The following is a 27,869-nucleotide window of genomic DNA, read 5'->3' on the forward strand; positions in this document are numbered from 1 at the left end:
CTAATGTATGTCCTTTAAAGAACATTTCACTGCATAGGCCAAAACAGGATATAGAAATTCAATGTTGTGGGAAAACTTAAAGAAAGAATATTAACTTGAGTTTTCAATGTTTGAAGTCACTGTTAAAAAAAAAGTGTCAAATTTTAGGAGGAAGTTCAAGAGCTCTTGATATGTAATACAAAACATTACGGACCAAGTTTCCATTATTTTGACAAAACCAAAACAGAACAAAAATACAGTTTAACTGATATTTGAAAAACTTCATATTTTCCCTTTACATAAAAAGCACTTATTTCATGTCTCTAAAAAAAAAATAATCAAGCCTTTCATATACCTGTTGTGGTAAACATGTACCTAACACAGCATCATAAAAGACAGGACAGAGGAGAGATCTTACATATACATGCTATATAACAACATATAACATAAATGGCAATATTTTATATCAATAATGGCAATAAAAATGGCTAACAATGACAACATAAAAAAACAAATATATACATATACTGTAATACACTCCTCCAACATGAGAGAAACACATGTGCTATGTGTGTGAGTCTGTGGAGCCCAAATGGTTGGTGGGTATGAAGGTCTTCAGCCTTACACTCCTGAAAGAACTTTATTTTTTCCAGATCTTATGGTTTGTATGTGTTGTATATGTGTAAGGAGTATTTTTCCTATGACACACTGGAGCAGCGGATGGAGGGGGAGCCCATCTGAGTGAGCACTTTGTCCAGCCACTGAAGAGGACCGTTCAGGTGCAGTTCTATCCAGCAGGGGGTGCTAGTCACTGTCTGCCGCCTGACCGCATTAAAAAGAGAGAAATAAAGAGTTAAGATAGAAAAGAGATCAAACAAACTCACAGTATTCAGACATTTATGCAACACTTTAATATGTGAATTTAACTGCATCAGATCAGTGTTTCCAATTTTCTTCTCAGGAGATTCCTTGTATGTATATGCACTTCATCTCGCATTTCTTTAGCAATGTGCAATTTCAGTGACTGCCACTTCAATCTCATTACACATTTTAATTATCTGTTGCATGCCTTTGTTTGGATCAGAAATATTTTGAGACCACAAAAACATTTTTTTTTTTGACACAGGGGCAGAACACAGGGGTCTCAAGACATGTTCTTTAATTGTCAACTGTGTTACAATTTAAAACTTACCAAACCTCTTTTGAAATATTTTGCTTATCATTCTTTATAATAAATGGAAATGAATGAAATTGGAACATTAAGTGTGGTTTAAAGAGATAGTTCACCCAGAAATAAAAATTGTGTCCATTTTCACACCCTCATGTTTAAAATCGGTATGATTTACTTTCTTCAGTTGAACATAAAAGAAGATACTTATAGAAATGTCTCAAAATTAGTTTGTTTTGTCAATACAACACAAGTCAGTGGTCACCAAAATATCTTATTTTGTGGTAGAAAAAGTAGATAACTTTTAACTAAAAACTTAACCATCCCTTTAAGTTTCCACCATGTGATCAAGCAAAAGCTAAATATATTTTAAGGATCGTTTCTAAAACTAATAATATATAGATTTTTTTCAAGTATGTATGGTTTCTTGTCCACTAACATCCTTCACTGTGAATGACTAGCAGAAGATCACAGAGTTCACGGAGTTTGCCGGTTTGTCTGGATATGAACTGTGTGTATACTCTGCTCTGCTGTTCTCTGCTTTGGTCCCTCACAGGGACGGTATTCACTGCCAAGCACACTTCTTTTACATTCCACAATGCTTACATAATACTCGTCCCCTCGCTTGTGCTCACACACAAACATGAACAGACACAGTCTCAGAACCGCTGTTCACAACACCTTACACTGCTCCACTTCTCAATGGGACTTCCTCTAATCCTTCCACCCACACACACACGTGTGTAAGTCTCTCCTGAATCTCAGTCCCTCTCCTTCTACATGAGTCACTTCAGCACTTAAGAGAATAATTCAGAAAAAAACAACCATCATGAAAATAGCAACAATAATTTTCAATATTGATTCAACAAATCTTTACAATGTGCAGAGAGTGAATCTCTGAAAGTGACGCCGCTTTTAAATAGTTCAAGTATTGAAAAAGATTTTTTTAAATTTTATTGTCACACATTAGATATAATTGTTATACATGTTAGTTATTTGTAACAGCAAACGAGCATGTACGTGTCAATCAGGAGGTCAACAGAAAACCATACCCACTGTTAAACAAAAGTTTTAAATGAACTCTACCCTACACTACTGTTCCAAAACTTGGGGTCGGTAAGATTTAGTCTCCTAGGTTCATCTGAAATATTATTACAAATTAAAATCACTGTTTTCTAATTATCCTAAAAGCAAAGCTGGCAAAGCTAAATTTTCAGCCGTTATTACTACAGTCTTCAGTGTCACATAATCCTTAAGAAATCATTCTAATACGCCGATTTGGAGCTCAAGAAATGTATTATTATTATCAGTGTTAAAAACTTAATATCTTTCTGGAAACCATGAATAGAAAGTTCAAACAACAGCATTTACTGGAAATAGAAATCTTTTGTTACACTATAAACGTCTGCCACTTAAAAAAAACTGAAAATTCAAAACTTTAATGCTTGTGTATATGCAGTGCATTTAATGTTTTTTATCCATAAAATTATAAGTAATGTGATTAAAAAGGAAGTTAAGTGTGAGTTCTTGGAGAACATTCTGCCTTTTAACTCTTTTAATTACTTTGGTTGTTTAAACTGTTCTGCTGCTTCCATGTTGTTTCCAATCACTTCACAATGTAACCCTAACATTTTATACCCTTTTCGTTACAGCTCTATCCAGCAATGATGTGTCTGCCCACTGTTTTTGTTCCCTTGCAGCTTCTTGTATTGATCGTTTGCCTGTCTCTCATTCTTCAACGTGAGTTTCTCAGTAAATTTTTCAGTGCAAGTTTAAAAGAACAGCAATTATTTGAAATAGAAATCCTTCGTAACATTATAAAATGTATTTGCTGTCCCTTTTGATCAATTTACTGCATCTTTACTGAATAAAAGTATTTTCCATACTTTTGTTCAAAAAAAGAATAAAGAAAATTCTTACCGACACAAAACTTCTGAATGGTAGTGTATATGCAGTGTAACACTGTTTTTCAAACCTTTATATTTTATACCTTTTTCATTACAGCTCTAACAATGATTTGTCTGCCCACTGTTTTCTTTCTTTGCAACTTCTTGTATTGATCGTTTAACCGTCTCTCCTTCTTCGACACAAGTTTCTCAGTAAATGAATAGACCTCTGGTTTTTTATAAGGGCAGTGCTGAAATACAGTATAAGCACAGGCCACAGTCTCCACTAGTCTACAGCGTATTAAGAGAGAAAAGGAGATGGCGTAGTGGAAAGAGAGAAAGCAGGAGAGTAAGCAAGGCTTTTCCTAAACTCAAAAGTTATCTCTTCTATCCAGATACTGTGAAATGATTAGCACATTTAATGTCAAGTTTTGGACAAGACAAAGGTTTAAAAAAAAAAAAAATTAGCAGAGGTGAAATCAAGTGTCGTTATCAACCAAGTAATCTGGGGCAGTTTAGGTGACAGACAACTGAAAGAATATAAAGCTGAATTCAGACAAAGGCACTTTGCTGTTCTACGTCATGATGTTCACTGACGTGATGCTAAATACAGGGTCCAACCAACCAAAGTGCTCAAATGGCATTTTTAAACTGCAACAGGGACAGTTTGTCAGCATTTAAAGAGGTGGATCTGAAGGTGGGGAGACGTGGAGGGGCATGAGAGAGAGAGAGCGAGAGAGAGAGAGAGAGAGAGAGAGAGAGCGAGAGAGAGAGAGAGAGAGAGAGAGAGAGAGTGGGTGTCTGCCGAAACCCGACACAGCTCAGATTGTCTCTCCACACGCCAAGCGGTCTGGAAACCACAGTCTCACTCTCTCTCACACCAGTCTTACTCTTTCCTACTTTCTTCTCAAGCTTTCGTTACAGATGTCCCTGATCAAAACCCACAACTGCTTCTGATTAGGGTCTTAGTTCCTTGGGCTCAAACAATGAAGTTACTCAAAAGTGCAAGAGGGAGAGAAAAAGAGAAAGAGAGAGAGACCAGGAAACTCTGACGTTTTGAAGCACACCATGTGTGAGTTTTTTTGGTGTGGAATGATTTGCCAGCGCAGACCTAACAGTTTATATGACGGACATGCTACGCTGGTGATCACCGGGTTGTGTTCTTACGTCAGCGCTCTTCACCAGAGCAAGCCAGACCAGGAAAAACACCGGCAAACCACAGCCTGTCAGACCCTGCCTTGACCCCGCAGGCCTGTCTATACTTAAATAGCCTTAGAATGACACTCCCTCCTATTGTTCTATGGAGCGGTAAAATGTTTGGGCTTCCTTCATTATCAGCTTCTATCATTACTATTTATATCTGCTGATATTAGAGATTTTTTTCTTTATCAAATATTATTAAAATACTGGCCGATACCAAAAAGCTGATTATTTTCAGCTAATAACTTTCAGTTAATACATTTGAGATAGTAACTTTTATTAATGATATTATAATTCTATTCTATTTAGTCTAAATAACTTAAAATAAATAAATAAATAAACCCTGGCACCTAAAATCAGTCATTTAAATTTTCAACATCAGCTAATACCAATAAATTAACAAAATTTCTTAATACTGGCTAACGACAAATATGGTGGATCCATATATTGTGCAGCATCAAACTCAAAGAATTTAACAGGAAGCGCGGGTGGCTTCTGTGGTTTTGGGTAACACCACTTCACAAGTGATTCAAAAGTCTTTGAGCGAGTCAAATCAAGGCCACATTCCAAGAGGGGCAAGCGAACTGATAGATATGGAAATAGTGAAGTGATTGCAGTAATTGTACCTGTACTCGGCTCCCCAGCCCTTCACGAAGCTCATGCGAATGGTGCACATGCGGGTGAGCTGGTACACGGCCTCAAAGCCCTGATTCACAGACTGGGCCAATAGAGCTGCAAACTCCTGGTTATTAAAGATCTTCAGATTGCAGCCTGGATGGACACAAAGCAGTTTGAAACACAGTTCATAAACTCAAAGACAAATTGATTTAGCTGAATGTCAAGCAACTATCAAGAAGGAAGCTCTGTTTTAATTCTCTTCAGAACAGCTATTCAGTAACTCTGCTGTTGAACTCTCTCTTAATGAGGGCTATTTGTTGAGGGCCTCTTGTTTTATCTTACCAGGTGGGATCTTGCAAACAGTGGCTGGGTGCCAGCCGTAACGTTGGTTACAGTTGGGACTCTGAACAAAAATGGCACTGTCACTTAGACACTCTGCAAACACCTCACCTCCAATGTAGTACAAACGCACACCCCGGCCTGCAAAAACAGAAGGTTGCCACATAAGTAGATAAAATATTTATTTTTAATAATTGTCTAATGAATGAGTGATTTAGAATGATGGTGTGTACCAATGTGTCTGCGTGTAAGCTCCACAGCAGCGTTGCGATTCACATTGGACAGCAGGCCCAGGCAGAAGCGCTCAGAGTTGGATGGGTCGGTGAAGCCGTCTACTGTTAAAGAGGGCTGAGAGGCATGGAAAGTTTCACCAACTCTCTGGTTCAGCTCATAGTAGGAAATAGAGCACCAGAACGCTGGTTCACAGTATGTCACCGGCTGTAGATCTGAAATAAAGAGGAAAAAAGAACAATAAAAGGAGAGAATCCAAAACGCACAGACATGCACAGAAATAGGCGTTTGAAAAGAAATAGAAGAAAAGACAGGAAAAAGAAAAACAAGCAAATGGGTGGAGATAACCGAAGAGACAGAGCACGGGGGCTGGGAACTGACGACACTGTGATGTCAAGAGTAAATGTTACTTCCCAGAAATAAAGGCTGAATCGGGAAATACCATCATCACTTGGACGCAAAACTGTAGAAAATTACAGGCTTATGGCAATGGCATTTCTCTCCGACACATACGCACACACCACTGCTGTGGAGAAGAGAAATCACTGTGGGATCTGAGCGCTGTCTGCAAAAGTACGATCTGATACAAAAGGAACTGCGGGCCCTCCCTTGCAAAGATGGTAACTGACAGGATGTTTAGTGTGGGTGGTTTTCATCCAAGTTGTTTGGGGGACATACAAATAATTCTTTCAGCAATCCATTTCCTCTGAGAGATTGAAAACACATTTCTACAAACATTCTACTAAATGTGTATTTTTAATTACACACCGTTATATGAACAATCGGTCAGTATTTGCACTGATTTTGATTTCACAAGCTTTAAAATACACGTAATACAGTAAAAGTCCTTTAGTTGGACATAAGGAACATAATGACTAAAATAAGCGAATAAGAACTACTTTAACTGACTCTGTCAGAGAGTGAGTCATTAGACTGATTCAAACTGTTAACTCAGTTTTGTCCAATTCATTTAAAAAAAGAGCTACTTCATACTAGTCATTAATTCACGACAGTCTACACCGTATATGCTGTATGTTTGTGTGTTTTTGCGAGGCATGTAGTTTATTTATTGTCTCTGTATCTCTTTGCAGTGGTCAGCCTTTGCCCAGCTAGTATCTTTTTTTTGGTTGTTGTTGTCATGGCTCTGTATTCAGCAGCAATGCAGCTCTGTTGGATAGTAGTGTATGAAACATTAGGTATTTTAGCATAGTGTTCTGTTGTATCAGCATCTGAATCATGAGGAAGAACTGTTAATGCAACCGAATGTCAGGAAGAATATCCCAGAAATGGTGGCTCCCAGGAGCATTTGGACATTCAAGCCACATTAATGAAAAGCATGAATGTCATGCTTTTCATTAATAACCAACTGTCATTTATTTTAAAGAAATACAGCACAAGCAAATTCTTTAAGCAAACGTCACAAAAAGACAGTTCTTAAAAATATATATATTGTTTAAACATGCCACAATACACCAATATTTAAAAGCGAGACACTCTACCCACATCTGAAAAAAGTTAGCTTGCCAGTGTGGGAGCTTTTTAAATTCCATAAAAAATATGTGGATTTAAGCACCCTAATCTGCAGGAAGATCGACAAGAAGGTCTTTTTGTACGATATTGGCCAGTTGTGGTTACAAACTCACTCCGTCTCCCTAAACTTGTATTTTGAGTATGATTCATTGGTCAAAAAAGAGAAAACACAAAAATTAAAGATTAATTTAACTTGAATTTAATTTGTTGTTTTTTCAAAATTTGCCTTGCAAATCATTATAATCACAAAAATCTGACATCAGCCCTGACAAAGACAAAAATAATCTGGACTCATAGTTAACAATGAACTGCACTCTGCTAGGACACCTGCGTGAATTCACGTGCAAATGATACACACAAGCAATAAGAGTTACCTAAATTGTTGTGGGCAGGAGAAACAGGGTTCGGTGACAGATTTGGAGACCCTGAAATGAAAAGGACAGATCAATGATTTAATAGTTTATGAATGTACACAGCGCATTTTGATTAAACCACTTTTTATTAGATTTCCAATCATTCAAGTGTGCAGAGTCGATTATTCCACTTCCATTCCATCACATTTACCACGTGTTTGTCTCATTTGTCAAATTGTTTAGGTTTTCCTCCCTAAATGTTCTTCTGAGTAGATCCACGTCCTTACACCACTGACTGAGTATCAGAAAGCAACTCAAAAACAATGTGGAAAAGTGATATGGAACTGAAACAAACCTGGAACTTCTTCATAACTGTGCAGTTATAGAAAATTCAACATGCCGACCAATCAAAGAATGCAACATGACGGTGGTATAACAGGCATCACCTGTGTCCATACTGCGGTTCATCTGATGATCGCTGGTCTCTCCATCCTCACTGATGTAGCCTGGAGGGGGCGTCTCTGTAACACGCATAAACACGCAGGTTAGGCTGCATGCACACAATACATACACACTCGTTACACAGTGACCCAGCTGATGGATGAAGGATTAGGAACACCAGCAAACATATCCGGCGAAATCTAGCAGGTGCAGCAGAGACAATGACTCGCAAGGATTTTATCCCCCCCCCCCAGATTAAGACACTTGATTTAGAAAGCTGTGGTCAGTTCAGTTCAGCAGCAGGATATGAAACAACACACACCGCTCTATTACAGTAAGAGACTGCCTCTCTAAAGCAAATACCATTCTGATGGAACTAATCCCAGACAAAGCCACTCCATACATACTCCATGGGATAGTCTTCCCCTGATGTAGCCAAAAGCAGTCTTTAAAGCACTTCAGCATAAATAGTTTTCTGTCTGCCTGATGCAACAATGGTTAAACATCTCTTGATTAGTCCTGCAAATATAATAACCAACAGAACCATAGCAGTCATTTGTTTACTGGTCCGAAAAGAAGAAAACAGGCCTGTAGGTGGGATTAACATGACTAACTAATAAACGGCTGTGATTGTTTACGCCCTTTTTCTCTTTCGAGTTCCTTGTGTGTACAAACAAGGTTTCACATGTACTCTGTGTGTGTCTAAGGACACGAGTGTGTGCCATTCTTCTGGTCAATTTTCTAATATGCTAACAATGTTGAGAACAGTTGTGCTGCTTAATATTTTCAGGATTATTTGATTCATAGAAGATCAAAAGAATAGCATTTATTTGAAATGGTCATCATTTGTAACATTAAACATTAACTTCCTTCCACTTTATGCATCCTTGCTGAAAAATGTAATTTCTTTCAAAAGAAAAAAAAATCTTACTGACCCTAAACTTTTGAATGTTGGTGGTCAGAAATGCATATGAGTACTTTATTTATAATATTGTCAATGACTGCCTTTCTGACCTGTCAATCAACCACAGAGACAAAACAAGGGTTAAACTTTGCCGTTTAAATGCAGCTTTAAAAGAAAATAAGCATCCAATACCAACATTTGTAAAAGCACAAAACTACAACTAAATCAGATCCAAAGTTACAAAAAAAATACAGGTATAAATATTTATACATAGATTAAAATTCTGATTTATTTTTAATGCACATGACTTTTTTTCTCTTTGTGTTTACTTTTCTTTATTGGTGCTTCATTAGCACTGTAACACAATGATGTAGTGATTGCTTTTGCCTGAATGGAGGCCAGTGGACAGGGCTGTTGCTGTATCTGTGTGTTTGGTCTCTTTCCTCCTCCTACATCCTTCCAGTAAAGTGATCCACCCACTGCCCACTAGACCACTGGGACTCCAGCTACAGACTAAACTTACTCTATTAAACCTGGAAAACACTTCAGAGTGAGCCTCTTTGTGGCAGATGATGACGATATATTAATTTAGAGGCCGCTTGACATTATTTGGTTTGTTTTTTCTGTGGTATCTCAGGGCAAATCTGTTTTTATAACACTATGAACCTCAACTGCAAGATTCTTCTCCTTACTACTGTGTATTTGTCTCCTACCTGGTATGTAGTTGCTCTGGGGTTCGATGCCGGCAGGGAAAATGGTGTTTTCTGGGATGGAGTGACTGTAGTCATCCAGAGGGGGAAACTCACTGGGGATTTCAGTGTGACGAGGCACCAGCACTGGAGGAAGAACTTCAGCGAAGAAGAGAAAGTGAAAAAGAATTAGAAAGAAGAAGAGAAACACGAAACCTAACTTACCATTACTAAACTGCTTTAAAAACCTTAACTGCTTTAGAAACCTAAATTGCTTTAAGCTTTCAGATATGCCTGACAGTAGTATTCCGTTACAGAAATTAAATAACCAAATGTAAACAAAAACAAGATTCCATAGTCTTCATTGTATAAATTAGTTTTGATTAATCCTTATTAAAGTTACAAAAGTTATTCAGTCAAGGGCAGTGAGAGTTGTTCTTGCTGTCTTTTGTTGTTAGATTAACATTGAAACAACAACAACAGAAGTTAGAAGAAGAAGAATTGTTGGGGAAGAAGAAGAAGAATTGTTGAATAAAGTCTTAATTTTTGTTTTCTTTGTGCACAAAAAGTATTTTTTTCGCAGCTTCATAAACTTACGGAACAACTCATGTCACATCCGTTTTACCAATGTCCTTGCTACATTTCTACATGACCCTATGGAGGGTCAAAAAGCTCACAGATTTCATCAAAAATAACAATTTGTGTTCCGAAGATGAATGAAGGTCTTACAGATTTAATACATTTTTGGGTGACCTATCTCTTTAAGACCCCATATACTGTTACACCTGCGTTTTCTTTCTCAACTCTTTATGTTAACTTAAGACCTGAACATAGAAAGCGCAAAAAGACATGAAAGAGAACTAAATTCGGTGTTCACATGCTATCTGAGAAGCATCTTTGGGTGTGTGTGCACAGAAAACTGTCTCAGACAGCGCACGAGTGCCCCGTTTCTGTGCTTTGTTCCATGTTATAACCATAAGTCTTTTTCATACTCACACTAGAACTTGGCGTTACATTCTGAATGCACACTGAGGGGGTGGCGAAGAAATCATGCTTTCGGTGGTTTAGAAATCGCACACTCTCACATCATGATTTAAATGCAAATTCGATTAATCGCACAGTCCCAATGCTAAATATGATGAGTATTTAAGTAGTGCGGAAATACAGCACATACAGCATATATTTTGAAAATATTTACATGTATATATTTATATTCATATAATTTATATCATATATAAATATGTTTAACATATAAACGTAACATTTTTCTTAAATATATACATGCATGTGTGTGTATTTATATATTCATAATAAATATACACAGTACACACATGTATTATGTAAACAAAAACTTTTATTTTGGATGCGATTAAACGTGACAGTACTAATTTTAAGGTTCAGATGATCATAAATATTTTTTTTCATATTGTTTTTAGGTGTTTTGCCTTTGTTTAGATAAAACAGTGTAGAGTATGGACAGGAATTTAAGAGATGGATATGGGAGTATTGTCTATAAAACTGTGTTGAATTTATAACATACCTTTGCAGAGTTACATGATCATTACATTGTAATGTTATTTCATATTTTTTTTAAACATTTTTAGCTTTGGTTGAGGCTATAAATTACGAAGTATCACATTTTTGTTTAAATGGGTGGTCACACTACACGTAACACTACAAAAAAAATTTAATTCTCAAAATCTAATATGACCATACGTTAATTCAAATTTTCATTAAAACATGTTTGGAATCACATAATAACTGGTAGACCCCCTGCAGTTCTGTGATCAACCCCAGGTCTAAACAAATGATACTGTCTGATAGTGTGCTTGATGCTTTCATTAATATAAGGCTGCATTACCTGGTGTCTCGACTCGCTGGTAATGGTAGGGATTGACGCAGACCTCGTCCTTTTTCATGTGAAAGGCAAACTCACAGAGTTCAACGGCTCTGAGCTCATGATGAGACTGCAGGTCAGGCCAGCGCCAAAGACGGCAGTAGATCACATGAGGGAGTCCTTTTCTGTGAGATACTTGCAACCGACCATCTAGTGATCTGAGAGAAAGAGAGAAAAAGAATAGGCATTAATTATGATGACTGCAGCAGGAACAATCCCAGCAGCTCATTCTCAAAATCAAATGCAGAAATACAGAGGAAATGTTATTATTGCTCGAGTAAGAAACATTGTGTAAAATCTTAAATTACCACAATATAAACACTCACTGCTCAAAGACTTGCAGGGACAACGCCAAGGTATTATGTGAGACCGCAGATGAAGTAAAAGTGGCCCAATTTCCTGTTAATGTGGTGCTTTCGTTTACACGTCACATGTGATGTGAATGAGGTGAAGAAAGAGGAAGAGGAAGTCCAAAAAAAAAACTATTTCAAAACAATGTGTGTGTGTGTGTGTGTTTAGGGGGGTTGACTATGCTCTAGTTTAACAACAGCTTCATCTGATATAGCCATATGAAAGCAACAGTAGACTCACACACACACACAAATGTAGTGCAGGCCAAATAATGCAAATCCCAAAAGCTCTTTAAAGCATGTCTGTCAGGCCCCCTCCCCTTTCTACACCCACCGATCCCGGCCCAGCCCGAGGCCTTCTGTGGCTCTCCCAGCAGCTAAATATACTTTTAATTTTTCATTGCAGAGTTTTCGCTTCACAGGCAGATAGCGAGAGGGGAAATAATGATGTAAAATCCAGACGCCCCATGGAGAGAGAGTGTTTACAAAAAAAGAGAGAGAGAAAAAAAAAAAAAAACCTGACCAAAATAAGAGAATATTACGCAATAAAATCTGAAGAATAAACAAATGCGTTTTAAGAATAAAAAAAGAATATTTAGGCACAACCAATTCACTTTATGTTTACGGCACAAGCTCACACGGGCCTCACACAGCAGAGCCATAAACACCGAGTCACTTCCTTCAGTTCACACATGCACGCCCCACCAGTCAAAGACACATTAAGGCTAAAGGAGACGAGAGCGAGTGGAGGAAGACGAGAGAACTTGAACAGAACAACAAAATCCTTCCAGTACACATCGTATTTTTACCTGCTTCGCTTTTTAACTGCAGGCAAATAAACTCAGACTTCTCTTTGGATGGCCCCATGTGGAAAAGGAAAAAAGCATAATCATCTCAGAATAATGCAGCGAAAGCCTCGAGCAAGGGAGAACAACCGCACAGTGAACTTTTTACGTCTGAATCGAGCTGTTCACCGGTCCAAACAAAAGAGGACTTTTGCAGACACAATCAAGCACACCATCATATCAAAACACATTTTCACACTAACCTCATTCTTTACACCTACAGTGCTTATCTCTACATTCAAGGGCTTTTGAGTGACTAAAACATTTTCCTGATGACTAACGTTGCAGCCTCCTATAACGGTACATTCGTGATTGAAATTAGATCAAACACGCCAACGCAATGCACGCCCTGCTCCGGTGTGATGAAAAATGGGACGTACAGTATGGTCCAAACCTCTCAAAGCACTCTATTATACATGACTGCTACATTGTGTGCTTGAAATATGCAACAGCAGCCAAAGTGCTAAGAGAGAGAGAAGGGCTGTGCACTAGGTCAGCAAAGCTCTTCAACCCTTTGAGGAATCCAGGCCACAGATACCATTCATAGCACACTATTCATCCTTTATACACACTCCATAAAGCAGAGATATGAAAAGAAAAGAGAAAAGAGGTGTGAACTTTCCTTACCAGACCCCTCTAAAAGGGGTCAAATAATACATTTCACATCATTTTGTTTTTCTTCACTGTACTGCACTTAAAAACAGATCATAATGCTGTTTCCATGACCTTCCTCTCTCTGAAGCTTAGAATCATTTTTTTTTTGTACTTGTCTTGAATACTTCTATGGCTGCATTCACTCAGTTAGTTTGATACTAATAACAGGTCTGACTCTCCAAATGCCCTGTTCATACAACAGCTTGCATACAGTATTTAAGTCACTACTGACCTTTTTTATTTTTGTGATAATTGTAAATAACACTTTATCTGGTGTTTAGGAATAATTTCTATCCCTCTTTCTCCTTATGACCGCAATGTGACTAGGTGAGCCACGGTGTTGTTACCAAAATAGGTGTCATTGACATGTGAAAATAAGAGCCATGTGTTATGGCATTCAGTTTTCTGACATCAGTTCTGAAACTTGCTGCCTATAGTCTGCTTTCATAGTACACTGAACTCTTTTCTACACTACTGTTTCTGAAAGATCTCCTATACTTACCAAGGCTGCATTTTTAAAAATCAAATATACACAAAAAAATAGCAATATTAGGACTGGGCAATAAAGCGTTAAAAATAATTAACACTATATTTTCCCCTCGATGGAGCAATAACACATGGATAAATGTTTGAGATAACGTTTAGCTATGTGCCAAAAGTGGAACGAAACAGTGTTAATGTATTAAAATGCTATAGCATTGGTGCATTTGTATTTATACTAAATGTAGGCCTATAGGCTGCTGTTTTTCATACAAATACCATAAAAGCCATTTTACCATGGTAGTGAGGTGCTATGTGTGGTTTTACCTTCGGTTATCATGATCTAATTTTGTGATATATAGATGGGCAATGGTTAATTTGAATAAAAGTCGAGTCTTGACACAAAGTCAGAATATTTCAATTTTAGCCTATAAGGTTGCAACAATTTTTACAGATACTACCGTTTTTGTTAATGAACATAAATTTACATCTGCATCATGCCATCAGAGACAGGGAACACAAACCTGTTTCAAGAACCATATGCATTTCTATAATAAGATATTTTGTAAAGGGGATAAAAATTAAAAAGGATTTACTTATCCATGCATAATTTGATGTAGAAAAAATATTTTATTATGATTTTATTATAAATGTTTTGAATAGTTGCACCTCAGATTTGTGAAATGTTCACCTGTTTGACAAGTGTTTGTCAAAAAAAGCACCATTAATTGTCTGGGTTCTACAACTTTTACTGAGGAGAAGAAATCTGCCTTTAAACTTGAAAGAAATAAAAATTTGACATTTATCGCACAACTCGACAATTATCGATATCGACTGATATGAAACATTTTATTGTGATTTTTTTTGGGGCCATATAACCTAACCCTAAGCAATATTGTGAAATGTTATTACAATTCAAAATGACTTTTTTCTGTTTTAAAATAACATATGCTGAAATGTAATTTATTCCTGTGGTGGCAAAGCTACATTTTCAGCAGCCATTATTCCAGTCTTCTTTGTCACATGATCCTTCAGAACTCATTCGAATATGCTGATTTGGTGCTGAAGAAACATTTATAACGATTATCGAATTGAACTGAAAACAGTTTTGCTGAATTGACTTGAATTGAAAACTAAATTTTTTGTGGAAATACATTTTTTAGGATTCTTTGATAAATAGAAACAGCATGTATTAAATAAAACTGACTCTTACTGACACTTTTGATCAATTCAATGTGCCGTTTCTGAAAAAAAAAACTAAAAATTCAAATATTCATACTGAAACAGAACTTTCGAATGGTAGCGTATATACACAAAAGTCGAATTTAAATAAAAAGAAATACGCCAGGTAACTACAATTCATTTAAGAAACGGCAAAGTCTGCGATGAGATCAGTCCTTGGGCTCTGGCATTCATTAGATGCTTCAGTCTGAAAATATTGTATCCACCGTCAGTTCTTCACTTTTCCATTACATTCCAGCACTCAGCGGAGAGAGAGCCTGTGTTTGCTGCCGCGTGGGCAGACCTCATATGAAAAGGAAGCACTGAATGACTATTGATTGAGCTAAAGAGGGCAAATTAGGTCAGCAGCAAGGCACATCCAACCAACAGAAACACAGACATGCACGCACACTCTCTCACACACACACAGCCTGGAGGGCGGGTCTAACCCCCCCATCCGCATGCCGGCTGTCACTTGAGTAGAGAGAGGGGTGAGACTAGAACAGAGAGGGGTGAGGAAGAGAAAGAGAGTAGAGGGGTGACCTGGAGGGATGGAGGGCTCTGACACAGGCTGAACCACACTGGGCAGATCTAATCTGGAGGGTAAAACACAGACGCCGTAGGCTGCAGTAGGCAATTTCTGGATCAGCCCATGCAGCCTTGACTTGACCATGACACAGCCACTTCCACTGAGCATTATCAAACTCAACTCAATGCGTAACAGAAAACAGAATCAGGTCTACTGATCTGGATCTTTTCATTCAACATAACATGAACCTTCACAAAGTTTTGCTTAAACACAAATTTAAACAGAGCAACAAAAATACAAAGGCAAACTACAGCTGATTCTAAATATTTGATTCTGATCAATTTGTTTGGCACACAAACATTTTTCCTAAGTAACTTTCGTTTCATTTTACTTTTTCATGCTGCGTTTGGTGTGAAAGGGCCTTTAGCGTGGATGTTTGTAAAGCTGAACTTGCATGCCTCTCTGTTTGAAATCAGTGAGTTTGACAAAACACGAACTCAGTGAACTGTGATGCATGCAAATGTGATGCAGAGGGAGAGAAGGACAAAAGCAACTTCGACATCAGACCAGACTGTCTGTGGGACCATTTCACCCAGTGGAACATACCCCAACTCAGGCCCCACAGCCCCCCTTTAAAAACACTTTAAGTCCACTGCTATTCCCCCTTCCCCCAGTCTAAACCCAGACGGCACGCAGCAGTACAACAGAGTTAATACTAAACGACACTGCAGTGCAGTGATGACAGACACATACCTGATCGCACAGTTACTGCTGAAGATAAAAGCTAAACCAAGTTACGCTTTTTATGTCTGGACATACAGTAATTCAACTGTGGACTGACTGGTCATAATATCAGTACTGGAATATCTGGAAGCTGACAATATAGAAAATCTGACAGTAAAAATACTGCATTAAATGTCTGCAGGAAACCAACTCAAATGGAAACTTATATAGGCTAATATTTTATTCTAATTCAAGCCAAGTATACCTGCTTATCTTTTATTTCCTATATTAATGTGAGTGAGGGTAAAGTATCACGTTTAACTTGTATTATTTTTTTGAAAGGCTTTGGTTTTCCTCCCTCTGCTAAAGTCATTATGGCCTTCCCTAAGTAAACAGAGCCCTGCAGGGGTCTCATGTGCAGGTGGTTGGATGTGGTTACGGGGGCCCGTTCTCAGCAGGGGAGCAGGACTATAGCAGAAACACTACAACCATCATACAAATGCAGCATTGGCCCAAATTAACACTCTAGTTAGTTAGTCACTTATCTAGCAATCACAAAATACTGCATAGTTTAAATCGCCATGTAAATTAATGTACAAATGAGCTACCCAAAATCACACATTCAGATGGCTTACTGAAAAAACAGTTACTGCCAAGTGTCATATAACAAATTTAAAAAATGTGTAAAAATAATAAGTATAGGAAAGGGAAGCCAACAGTTTTTTCCTTTGTTGTCATTAACTCCAGAACACCACGTGTCTTTGTGACAGTGGCATTTCAGTGAGACTGGCCAGTATCTGATGCTGCTGTAAGCAAGCCAATCAAAACATTTCTAGACATTTATCTATTGTTTTATCACTTAAAATCTTGTTTTATCCTTGTTCATAAGGTGTAATGTCAAAGGTCTTCCTAACCTACACCTGAACCTCAGGTTCTCTAGTATGGAGTAGATTTCCACCTCCAAAGGAAAAAAAGTGAAAGATGGAGCTTTTTCTTCTTCTTCTTCTTCTACTTCTTCTTCAAAAAAGTGCAATATACTTAATTAGGCCCAAAACATTTTAATTCATCCTATCCATTTTCTAAACAAAAGTTACTGTGTTATTGATCTTACTGTGAACACCTAACGCGAATATGTGCATGTTTAAATTAAGTTATTTTTCATCTAATAACTCAATCTCTTACAGTAAAAATGACAGACTGGTAATGTATGCTGGATTTCACTAATTATTTAGTTGACAAATGCCACTTTCTTACAATCAACTGCAAATTCGCATTCAGCTCTGCCTCCATTCAATCAACAACCGATGGACAAAACCAAGTCAGATTATTTTTCAATAATCCATTTTACTTACCATCATGGAAGAAAATATTTGTCGCTACTTTAGTTTAATTGAAACAGTAATATTCAAAGGGGCAATGATATTTTCTTCAAGGTTCGAAATCAAAATTGAGTAAAGGTCACTTGATACAGTATGTTCTGAACCTTACTTTTTGACAGGTACATTTTCTGCAAATATGCTTTTTTACTTATGATCCTGTCAGAACTAGGCTCTGGCCACTGGTAACCAACACCTTTGCAAGCATTTCTTACAAGATAACTGACGAGTTAGACCAGAGCTGGTTTAAAAGTCTTTGTAAAAATGCGGTTTGACATTGATAGCCTTTGCAATGCATCACTTATGAAGTGGCTTGACCACAGACAGCTGCTGTGTCCGGGCTATTCTTCACATCCTCCCATCCCACCTTTTCAAAATTGTTATGAGAATTGTTGAAAACACATAGCTAAAGCTGGCTAGACACATCATGAGTAGTGTAATAGAAAACAGAGTGTGAAGACAAGACAGTGTAAAGACAACTGTGAACAAAGAGCCAACAAAACAGATTATTCACATTGTCATGAGCTGTGTTTCAGGCTCTTGGTCACAGTTATTCAAGATGCAGAATTAATTTCTCTCAACTTAAACCCAAAGTATACTTCAGTTTTTACATGTGCATTAGGGTATGCCTGCACGCACATACAGATTTTTCTAATATGCTCGCACATTCACCTACAATTTTTATGCACTAATTAGGCCCCATCCACACAGAAACGCGTTTAGCTGTATACACACAAATTTTGTATCGTATAGGCGTTTCGTCCAGATGGATCCAGATATTTCTTGAGATGAGATATATTTAAACAATTTAAAAAGGGCATTAGAAGATATAAAGCGGGAAGAACATTTTTCTCAAAATTGTGTTGAAAGGGATACAAATGTTCTAATGGATGTTATTCAAAGTACTGTGAATAGTTTTATGAGACAAGTTAAAAGTAGACCAAGGAAGAAAAAGTGCCTACCTTGGTTTAAGGAAAATATTTGGTCACTTATGAAATAAAGAGATAACGCATTGAAACAGTTTTTAAAATCTAAGATAGCGAAATTTTAATAATTTAAGAAATAGAGTAATAAATGAGATTAGAAAAGCAAAAGCTAATTTTTATATTTCTATAATAGAGCAGGTAAAAAGGAAATACTAAACTGATATGGGAAAATCTGAGAAATTTAACAAGAAAACAAAACAATCAGTGAGAAATATAGAATTAGAGTTAAAAATTAGTGATCATGCTATGATAGCAAATACTTATAATTATTTTGTAGATGTAATACGTGTTCTTACTAAGTCTATTTGTCTGGATATTCCATGTATTGCATTGATGGATGGTGTCTTGTCTAGGTTTACTCTTAAGTAGGTGTCAAATAGAGAAGTTGATAAAATAATTAGTTCACTTAAAAATTCAACAGCTAAAGATAAATATGGATTAGATACTCTTTTCTTAAACTCATAAAGAATTATTTACCGGACCTCTAACTTAGATTATCAATTTATCGATAACACAAGGAATTTTTCCCTCTGCATGGAAATTTGGAGTAATTACTCCTATTTTTAATCTGGAAGCTATACAGAAATTAGTAATTATAGACCAATAAGTATTCTCCCTGTAATGTCGAAAGTCGCTGAAAAATGGGTAGCGGAGCAAATAATCACATATCTTGATAATAGTGCCTTTCCTCTTCACCCTATACAATTCGGCTTTAGAAAAAATTATTCTACAGAAACGGTAAATTGTTTTATGTTGGAAAATATTAAATATTTGATGGATAAAGGAGGTGTAGTCGGTGCTGTATTCCTGGATTTTAAGAAAGCTTTTGAAACTGTAAATCATGAGATTTTACTTTCTCGGTTATTACAGTTGAATTTTTCAACTGAGGCCGTTATGTGGTTTAAATCTTATTCAGAAAATAGAAAACAATGTGTACGGGTTATAAATGCGACATCAGATTACTTGGATTATAATATTGGAGTTCCGAAAGGTTCTATTTTAGGCCCATTATTGTTTATTATGTATATAAATGATTTCCAGATGTTATGTGTCAAATGTATGCGGATGATGTTGTGTTGTATGTACATGCAAAAAGTCAACAACAGGCTGCACAGATATTGACTGACATTATGAATCAAGTTGCACAATGGCTTATCAATTCACGTTTACATCTTAATATCAGAAAAACTGTTTGTATGTTTTTTACTAAAAGGCCAGATTCTCAAAACGTCCACAAGATGGCAAGATGACATGTTTATCGGTGAATCCGATGTTACAAAACCGATATTCGATTATGGAAAAATGCTTAAATATCGGGAAAATATCGGTAAATCGATATATCGGTCGATCTCTACTTAAAATACTACATTTTTGGTCATACATATAAAGCATAATATATCTTTCTAATCTGTAAAGACGTTTATTTCTGTGCACTCACAATAACAACAAAACATTGCACTTTTGTAAAATAATGAAAGCAAATAGGAATCGCGTTCCATCTCTGTGAACTTGAGCCCAAAACTCTGAAACTCTGTGCATATTTCAGAATCAGAATCAGAATAAGCTTTATTGGCCAAGTATGTTTACACATACAAGGAATTTGTTATATAGTGACAGAAGCTCCACAGTGCAACAGAGAGACAGCAACAGGACAGAACACAGATAATAAAGAATAATACAAGTATCCAAATAGGCCATGTACAAAACAGCAAAAACACAATATATAGACAATTATGTGTGTAAAGGTCTGATGTGTGCAAATTTGACATGAAAAAATTAGATAAATAAAAAAAATAAGCAAGTGTGGTGAATAAATAATAGAGCTGCGTGTTCCGTGTTTTATTGTCAAGTGTTCATGAGATGGATTGCCTGAGGAAAGAAACTGTTTCTGTGTCTGGTCGTTCTGGTGCTCAGAGCTCTGTAGCGTCGACCAGACGGTAACAGTTCAAAGAGGGAGTGTGCTGGATGTGAGGGGTCCAAAGTGATTTTACCAGCCCTTTTGCTCACTCTGGATGAGTACAGTTCTTGGAGAGTGGGGAGGGTTGTACCAATGATTCGTTCAGCAGTCCGGACTACTCTCCGTAGTCTTTTGAGGTCAGATTTGGTAGCTGAGCTGAACCAGACAGTTATTGAAGTGCAGAAGATGGATTCAATGATGGCAGAGTAGAACTGTTTCAGCAGCTCCTGTGGCAGGTTGAACTTCCTCAGCTGGCGAAGGAAGTACAACCTCTGCTGGGCCTTTTTCTCAATTGAGTCAATGTGAATATCCCACTTCAGGTCCTGAGAGATGGTGGTGCCCAGGAATCTGAATGACTCCACTGTTGTTACAGTGCTGTTCATGATGGTGAGTGGGGGGAGAGCAGGGGGGTTTCTCCTGAAGTCCACGATCATCTCCACAGTTTTGTGCGTGTTAAGCTCCAGGTTGTTAAGACTGCACCATACAGCCAGCTCCTTAACCTCCTGTCTATAAGCAGACTCGTCACCGTCCTGAATGAGGCCGATCAGTGTGGTGTCGTCTGCAAACTTCAGGAGCTTGACAGAGGGGTCTTTAGATGTGCAGTCGTTGGTGTAGAGGGAGAAGAGCAGTGGGGAGAGAACGCAGCCCTGAGGAGCTCCAGTGCTGATGGTGCGGGTGATGGATGTGAATTTACCAAGCTTTACTAACTGCTGTCTGTCTGTCAGGAAGCTGTTGATCCACTGACAGACGGAGGTGGGGACGGAGAGCTCTGTCAGTTTATTCTGAAGGGTGTCCGTGAAAGCGGAGCTGAAGTCTACAAACAGGATCCTCACATAAGTCCCTGGTCTGCCCAGATGCTGCAGGATGAAGTGCAGTCCCATATTGACAGCATCATCCACAGACCTGTTTGCTCTGTAGGCAAACTGCAGAGGGTGCCCTACCTATTAGTTTACAATAACAATCAAATCAAAGATATGAACTTTCCATGTATTGCAGTTAGGGCGGGGCGATTTTTACGATGCTATTGATTAATTCAAAGTTAATGTTTTGTCAAGATTTTATTTTTTAGAAATCGAGGAATCATGATTTTGAATAGAAATATTACCAAACGTTAGAATTAGACACTTTGGCAGTATGCCAATGATAACAGTAAAGAGAAAAGACTGATCCAACTGCATGTTGGCGCACGTGATTAACGATTATATCGCTAGGTGCCATTCACACAGAATGTGTTTTTGTGTTGATGCGACAAGGGCAGTGGAATAGGAGAAACATGCCAAGAAGATTAACTTGAGGGCCTTGTTTTTAGAATGCCGTTTCATGCATGAGACGCTGCAAAAGATGCGAGTGTAACAGTCAAACGTGTCTATGTTTACATAGAAAATCGAATGAAAAACCTGTGAAGAACTACTACTGTATGTCTGATATTTCATGCATAATGGTGCATGGTGCATCATTTATAGTTAATAATAGTCTACTGGTGTTATACCTTCAGTCATTTTGAATTTGAATTACCTTGACTTTTGTGATTTTTTTCTAGTATTATTTCTGAACATAATGTGTCTAATACAAATTTGTACAGGATGTAATTGTAGTTCATCCATCTGTTCTGCAAGCATATTTAACAAGTGATTTGTTTAACATGTTGACAACATGTGTGGTGCACTCGGAAACTGAATTTTCTTTAACAAGAGGGTTAATAAAGAAAAAGTTACTTGAATCATGTTGTAGTTATATTTTCAAGTAGACTACTTAAAAAAAATAATAATTAAGAATTGGTCAAACGTTCTGGAAAAAAAAAATTGAGATTTAAAATTTACATCATATCACCCAGCCCTAATTGCGGTCCAAGCCTATACATAGCCACCTCAGATAAAACACCTCAATCTTAAAATTAGAGACCACAGCGATTAACTTGGATCAGTGCCAGTGTACATTCATGGCAGACTTTAAAGTAAGTCTCTCAAAACTCTCAGACAAACTTCAAAACATCCTGCGCAAAGTCTAAACTGGCGCTTTTCTTAGAACACACACATACACACACACACACACACACACAGAGAGAGTTCACGACTGAAGGACAGTTATTTTCTCACGGTGGTCAGAAGCAGTCTGAGGGTCAGCAGTAGGGTTTGTGATGACAGACTAGCACAAAGCAGTCTTGTTGTCTGCTGTACAGAGTGTCTATTATTCCAGCAGATATGGAGGCGGCATAGAGTTTTTCTAAACCTTCAACCCCGGCAGGAGCCACAAACCCAGAAGCAGCCCACGCCCTCCCCTGGGCAGACGGAGCATTCCTGAGGCTTGACTAACCCCGCCTCAAACAACACACACGGGAGAGACGTGTATGTGTTGAGGCTAACACACAAATACCTGCTCTCAATGCACAGACTTGCTTAGACACAACAACGGAGTGTGTACATATACAGCACACAATGAGTGCACTCACTTCCAGAACATAGAAATGCACAAACACATACTGTAGTGTACACAAACTCACAGACGACAAACTGTGTCACTAATCTTCACCACAACCGCAGTCAGACTTGGCACACTCGGTTTTCTCCATCACTTGGGTGCTACAGCCATCATAACACCCTCAGGGAATCTACAAATACCTATAGACACACCATCAGTCATTCAGGACACAAATATGAACACAACTTTCATGCACAGTATTACATTTTACACTAAACAGGCAACTGCATTCAGTAGGTCTGCACAGTTGATTAATTGTCCAACAACCAACTAACTGATTAGTGGTGTTGAATAGCATATATACATTTTTACTTACATACACAACAGTTCAAATGTTTGGGGCCCATAAGATTTTATTAATTTAATGCATCCTTGCTGAATAAAAGTATACATTTCTTTGCATAACTTTTACTTTTATATTTTTAGAAGCTAAAGTAGGGATAGATTACAACGGTCGGACTAGTTGGTTGAGGACCATCTATTAGAGATCTAGATTCTATATGTGTCTATTTTTATATTATAGCAACTGTGCTTCAATGCATTGTGCTTGTTTTTTGCATGGTAAGAACTTTTATGCAAGTTTTGCATTTTACTTCCATTTATATTTATGTAAATGCATTTCATCCAAAGTGATTTACATTGCGTTTAAAGTATACAATTTATCAGTTCATGCATTCCCTTGAAATCATGACCTTGGCATTGCTAGCATCATGTTTTACTGTTTGAGTTGCATGAATGTTATTTAAGCACTGCTGCTATACCATACACATTCAGACAGATGTCTTTTGCCGGTGCGCTGTGTCTCGAACTGTTTTGTATCTCCAAGCCCCACCACAACGTTGCGCTTTTAAAAATAGTCCAAATTTTAAAAAGCGTGTCTGGTCTCCTGCATACTGCTATATTCAGTTGCACTCTGCACTTTCAGGATCAGGTGAACCCTAAACCAGACTAATAGCTCTTTACGGGCAAGTCTTTCTGTAAACCCACAAACTAATCAATACAAAAAATATGTAGTTTTGCATACCCCTACCATGAATCATCTCTATTAAGCCTGCATGTTGCCCCAGGGCAGTCCACAGCAAGTTGCTTTAGATAAAAGTGTTAAAAGACCATGACAGGTCTGAGGCCAATGGTGCTCACATTGTGTCTTTACTGTTAGTTTCAGCCATCACTTCAAAGAGTTGTGAAATTCTGTCACACTGTCTTTCACTCTCTTTCCATCAGCTGCCACACAATAACTCTGAATCATCAGACAGATTCACTTCCCTCAGATGCGCGCCGCTTTGAAGGATTACCCTGGCCGAAACAAAACAACCCTCGGCACATCAATTACAAGCCAATGACATCCAATCTCCATGTTTTATCAAAAGCGCTTTTGAATCACTGTATACTGTATAGAGTTTCAGGATGCCAGACTTAAAGCCAGACATCTCTTCAAGGTGCAGACACTTTCAGTTTCAAATGCCAACAATAAACTCCATTGCCGCGGCAGGGCACACATAATTTCTTAGCTGATAGGCGACTTGTTTGAGAAATCGGCTGAATGCGCCTACGCAATGGACCACAGATTTTATTCACAGTTCATATGCCTTTGAAGTCATTGTGTGTGGAGTGCAAAAGCAAACAAAGACTGCGGGGTTAAGATATAGTAGGCATCCCAGAACACAGAGACACTGCGGAGCAGACATCCTCTCAGGAAGTCTATATGGAGACTCCGATAGGGCTTCGACAGGTGTATGGCAGGCGAAGGAAGTGTGACCATGGAATAATTATGTTTTTCGTATCCTGTCTTGGACAATTTCAATCTGTCTTCCATCTCCTCTTTCCGCTGCTTCTTTTGAACTCAATGTCTGGATCTCCAGCAGGCTGGGACAGGCTTCCAGCGTGAGCAGCATGTGAGGGCAAAACAGGATTGTGTGGCCTGAAGCGAGTCGAGGGTGTCTGAGGAATCTGGATCCTCCAGCAGGGTGAGGCAGAGTGTTGTGAAGGCTACCATCTACAGATCTGGCCAAGAATAGTGTCTTGGACTGGACGTTGTGCTGATTCAGGTTACACTACTCTACAACAAGGAAAAAAACTGAAGTATAAGCCAAAACTGTTTTGATGCACAAAACCAGTCAATCAGAGTTAACCTGGTACACATATCCCAATAGCTGAAGTCTTCATTTATTACAGTTTCTGTCACCACCGAGCTCTACCAGAGAAGCACCAGTGGGTCACACCACAAAGCCACAGGCTCAAACTCCCTCTCCCTCCGGGGTGACTCAGCCTGATCTCAGGCTGGGAGCCCTGCTTTCACTGAGATATCTGTTGTTTGAAAACAAGAACCAATACAACAGTGCTGCAGGCTTGGACCGCAGCTGTTCGGCCCTGTAACACCACACAATTATGCAAACTTCAAATTTGGAAAGGAAATCTCAAAGGGACTCTATTTATGTCCATTTTATATGTCTAGAAATGTAAATGTTGACTACAAGGTTACAAAGTTCTTTGTTGTGTCTTCAAGTTTTTAATTAAATTCCGCTAGGCAACCCAATTTAGTAAATATAGTCAATTTAGTCAAGCAACCTAAATGTGTCAAGGCAATGGCATATAGCTCATGAATAAATTATCCTATGAGGTTTACCAGCATATTAAATCTACATGTAGCATCTTGTTCCATTTCAGACAGCTACCTGTGATTCGAAAGCTTAAGACTGCAGATAGGTGAGATTTTGTGGCCTTTACAGTACATAAAAGGAGTCTGTCAAAGGATCTGTCTTTACTGTCTGTACACTGAAATTGTTGAATTGCAACCAATGAGGTTTTCAATGGCAATACAGTCAGAGGTTGCTTTACAAATAATCATTATCCATCAGTTTGAATGACTTGGTAAATTCCATATGGTGGTATGGTGGTACATTCCCATCATGCTCTACTTATTTTCCATTAGATCTTGCATTGCTTAATGTGATATTGATATCACAAATATATTTTCTGTCAAGAGCTCTTTTAGTCTTTCCAACCACTCTCACTTTTTATTCTAATCTTATAATGTGAAAAAGACAACAGACATCTGGTGACCTGATTTAAAAACCAACATCCCATGAATTATTTCACTTTCTCACACACGTGTCTCTCTCTGTCCATAAAGAGGAAGCTTTCTTCCCTTTTTCTCTTCTAAATTCTAATCTCTATATTAGCATATTTTACTGTTGGAATTCTACTAGGGATGTGTAATACAACAGTTTATTATTTTTACTTTACCAGACTGACAAAATCATTTGGAAATTTCCATGCGTTTTCAAGATTTGATAAATAATGTAAAATGTTTGGTTTATGTATATGCTGGAGGCAATATGTAGAGATCATGATAACTACTGAGTAATATAATGACAATATACACTACTGTTCTAAAGTTTGGGGTTGGATTTTTAGAAATGTTTTAAAATGTTTTCTTTTTTAATGCATGTAATTAAATTTGTGATGGCAGATTTCTCGTTTTCAGCAGTCATTACTCCAGTCGTCACTCGTCAGGGTCACATGATCTATAAGAAATCATTCTAATATGCTGATTTGGTGCTCAAGAAACATTTCTAATTATTATCTACGTTGAAACCAGAGTTGCTTATTATTTTTATAGAAACTGATACATTCAGATTTATTTAATGAATAGAAAGGTCAAAAGAACAGCCTTTATTTTTTTTTATAACTTTTTGTAACATTATAAACGTGTCACTTTGGCTCAAATGCAAATGTATTATTATCAAATGCAATTTAAGAAGTGACCTTTATCTGCTATCCTAACCCTATGCCAGGACAGTCTTTATGTAAGAAACATCTTACAACAACAAAAAGGCATCGTTTACAACAACACTTAAGTGACCTCTATAAACGAGTTCTAGATTTGCACGTTTAAATACATCAACAAACAGGATGACAGAACCAGAGCCTATGTCATGTTTCTCTGTACTGAAGTGCTGAGACTGAAGCTTGTAGGCAACCCTCATGTGGCTCGTAGGGGTAAGACCTGTGAGCAGTTGGCCAGCATAGTACTGTGACATAACAAGATTAACCAGTCATTGCAAACTAAAAGGAAAAACAACTTCAGACAACAACCCCCATCCCATTTCCACCTATGCACACACACACACACACACACACATTGATGAAAAATAAAAAACCTAAACGTCCTGCACCAAATATACCCCACCATCCACAATTCATAACACACCGTTTAGCCCAGATACAGCAGCTCCAGCGCTCCCCAGATTAAGGTCGGGTTATATAACCTCATCACAACCCAAACGACAACCCCAGGCAAGGCAAATGTGGGTTTATGAAAGCACAGGAGAGTATAAAGTTAAAATAAATCAACAGGAGTGTCGGAATTTGATAACATAAACAGAAACGAGCTACCGCACTATGGATGGAGATGCTGTTGATTACTAAACATAAGGGGCATTGCTGCTGTCTTCAACTTTACTGTGTTCTTCAAAGGTGTTTTAGCTTGACTTTAAGACTATGTGGACTAGTTCTGCTAAAATCACGACAGTAAAACAGCCCACTTCACCACAAGTTTCGATGAGTCGAGAGGATGTTTTAAATGCACTCACCGTGGTATGGTGATACACTTGGTGTTGATATTTTGAGTTGTGATGGCTTTCTCCAGCTCATCCAGCTGTCCCGTCTTCTTCAGCTTCTTCACCAGACTCTTGACGGCCTTTTCGCACCATTTCTCCTCCTGTCCGTTCTGCTCACCCTTCTTCCAGCCCAGCAACCTCTTCACGATCGGCGGAGTGAACGGTAAAATTGACATGTTGAATTCAGTTCAGCGGTCCTCTACTGCGCAGTCTCTCACGCAACTCGGAGAGAAATTCGGGATACTTTTTTGTATTCAGCGTAATCCGAAGGCGGTGAATCAAAATAAACTGCTCAGTGGTCGATAGTAAAATTGAGAAAAGTGAGAGGCACTTGAGACGTGACCGAGACACGGTCTCAAGTTCAGCGCTCAGCTCCGCTCCGTCTGTCTCTCAAGATCATAAGCGTAGTGCGC

General features: G+C 38.0%; 1 protein-coding gene across 1 annotated transcript; it reads right to left on the minus strand.

Annotated features, from left to right (window-relative positions):
* LOC306887311 (mothers against decapentaplegic homolog 3) lies at positions 1 to 27,869 on the minus strand. Its single transcript, XM_079444952.1, has 9 exons — positions 27,430 to 27,869; positions 11,200 to 11,393; positions 9,363 to 9,497; positions 7,751 to 7,825; positions 7,326 to 7,376; positions 5,424 to 5,636; positions 5,194 to 5,331; positions 4,860 to 5,004; positions 1 to 801 (listed from the first exon to the last, which is right to left on the minus strand). The coding sequence occupies exons 1-9, from the start codon at positions 27,630 to 27,632 to the stop codon at positions 678 to 680; spliced, it is 1,278 nt and encodes a 425-aa protein (XP_079301078.1). The 5' UTR covers positions 27,633 to 27,869; the 3' UTR covers positions 1 to 677.

Source organism: Barbus barbus (genome assembly GCF_936440315.1).
Source record: "Barbus barbus genome assembly, chromosome: 2".
Lineage (NCBI taxonomy): Eukaryota > Metazoa > Chordata > Actinopteri > Cypriniformes > Cyprinidae > Barbus > Barbus barbus.

Coding starts and splice junctions, on each gene's coding strand:
- LOC306887311 (XM_079444952.1), bottom strand. CDS start 27,632: ATGTCAATTTTACCGTTCACTCCGCCGATCGTGAAGAGGTTGCTGGGC. Junction 5,332..5,423: donor GCTTACACGCAGACACATTG/GTACACACCATC, acceptor CTGTTTTTGCAG/GCCGGGGTGTGCGTTTGTAC. Junction 802..4,859: donor GGCTGGGGAGCCGAGTACAG/GTACAATTACTG, acceptor TAATGCGGTCAG/GCGGCAGACAGTGACTAGCA.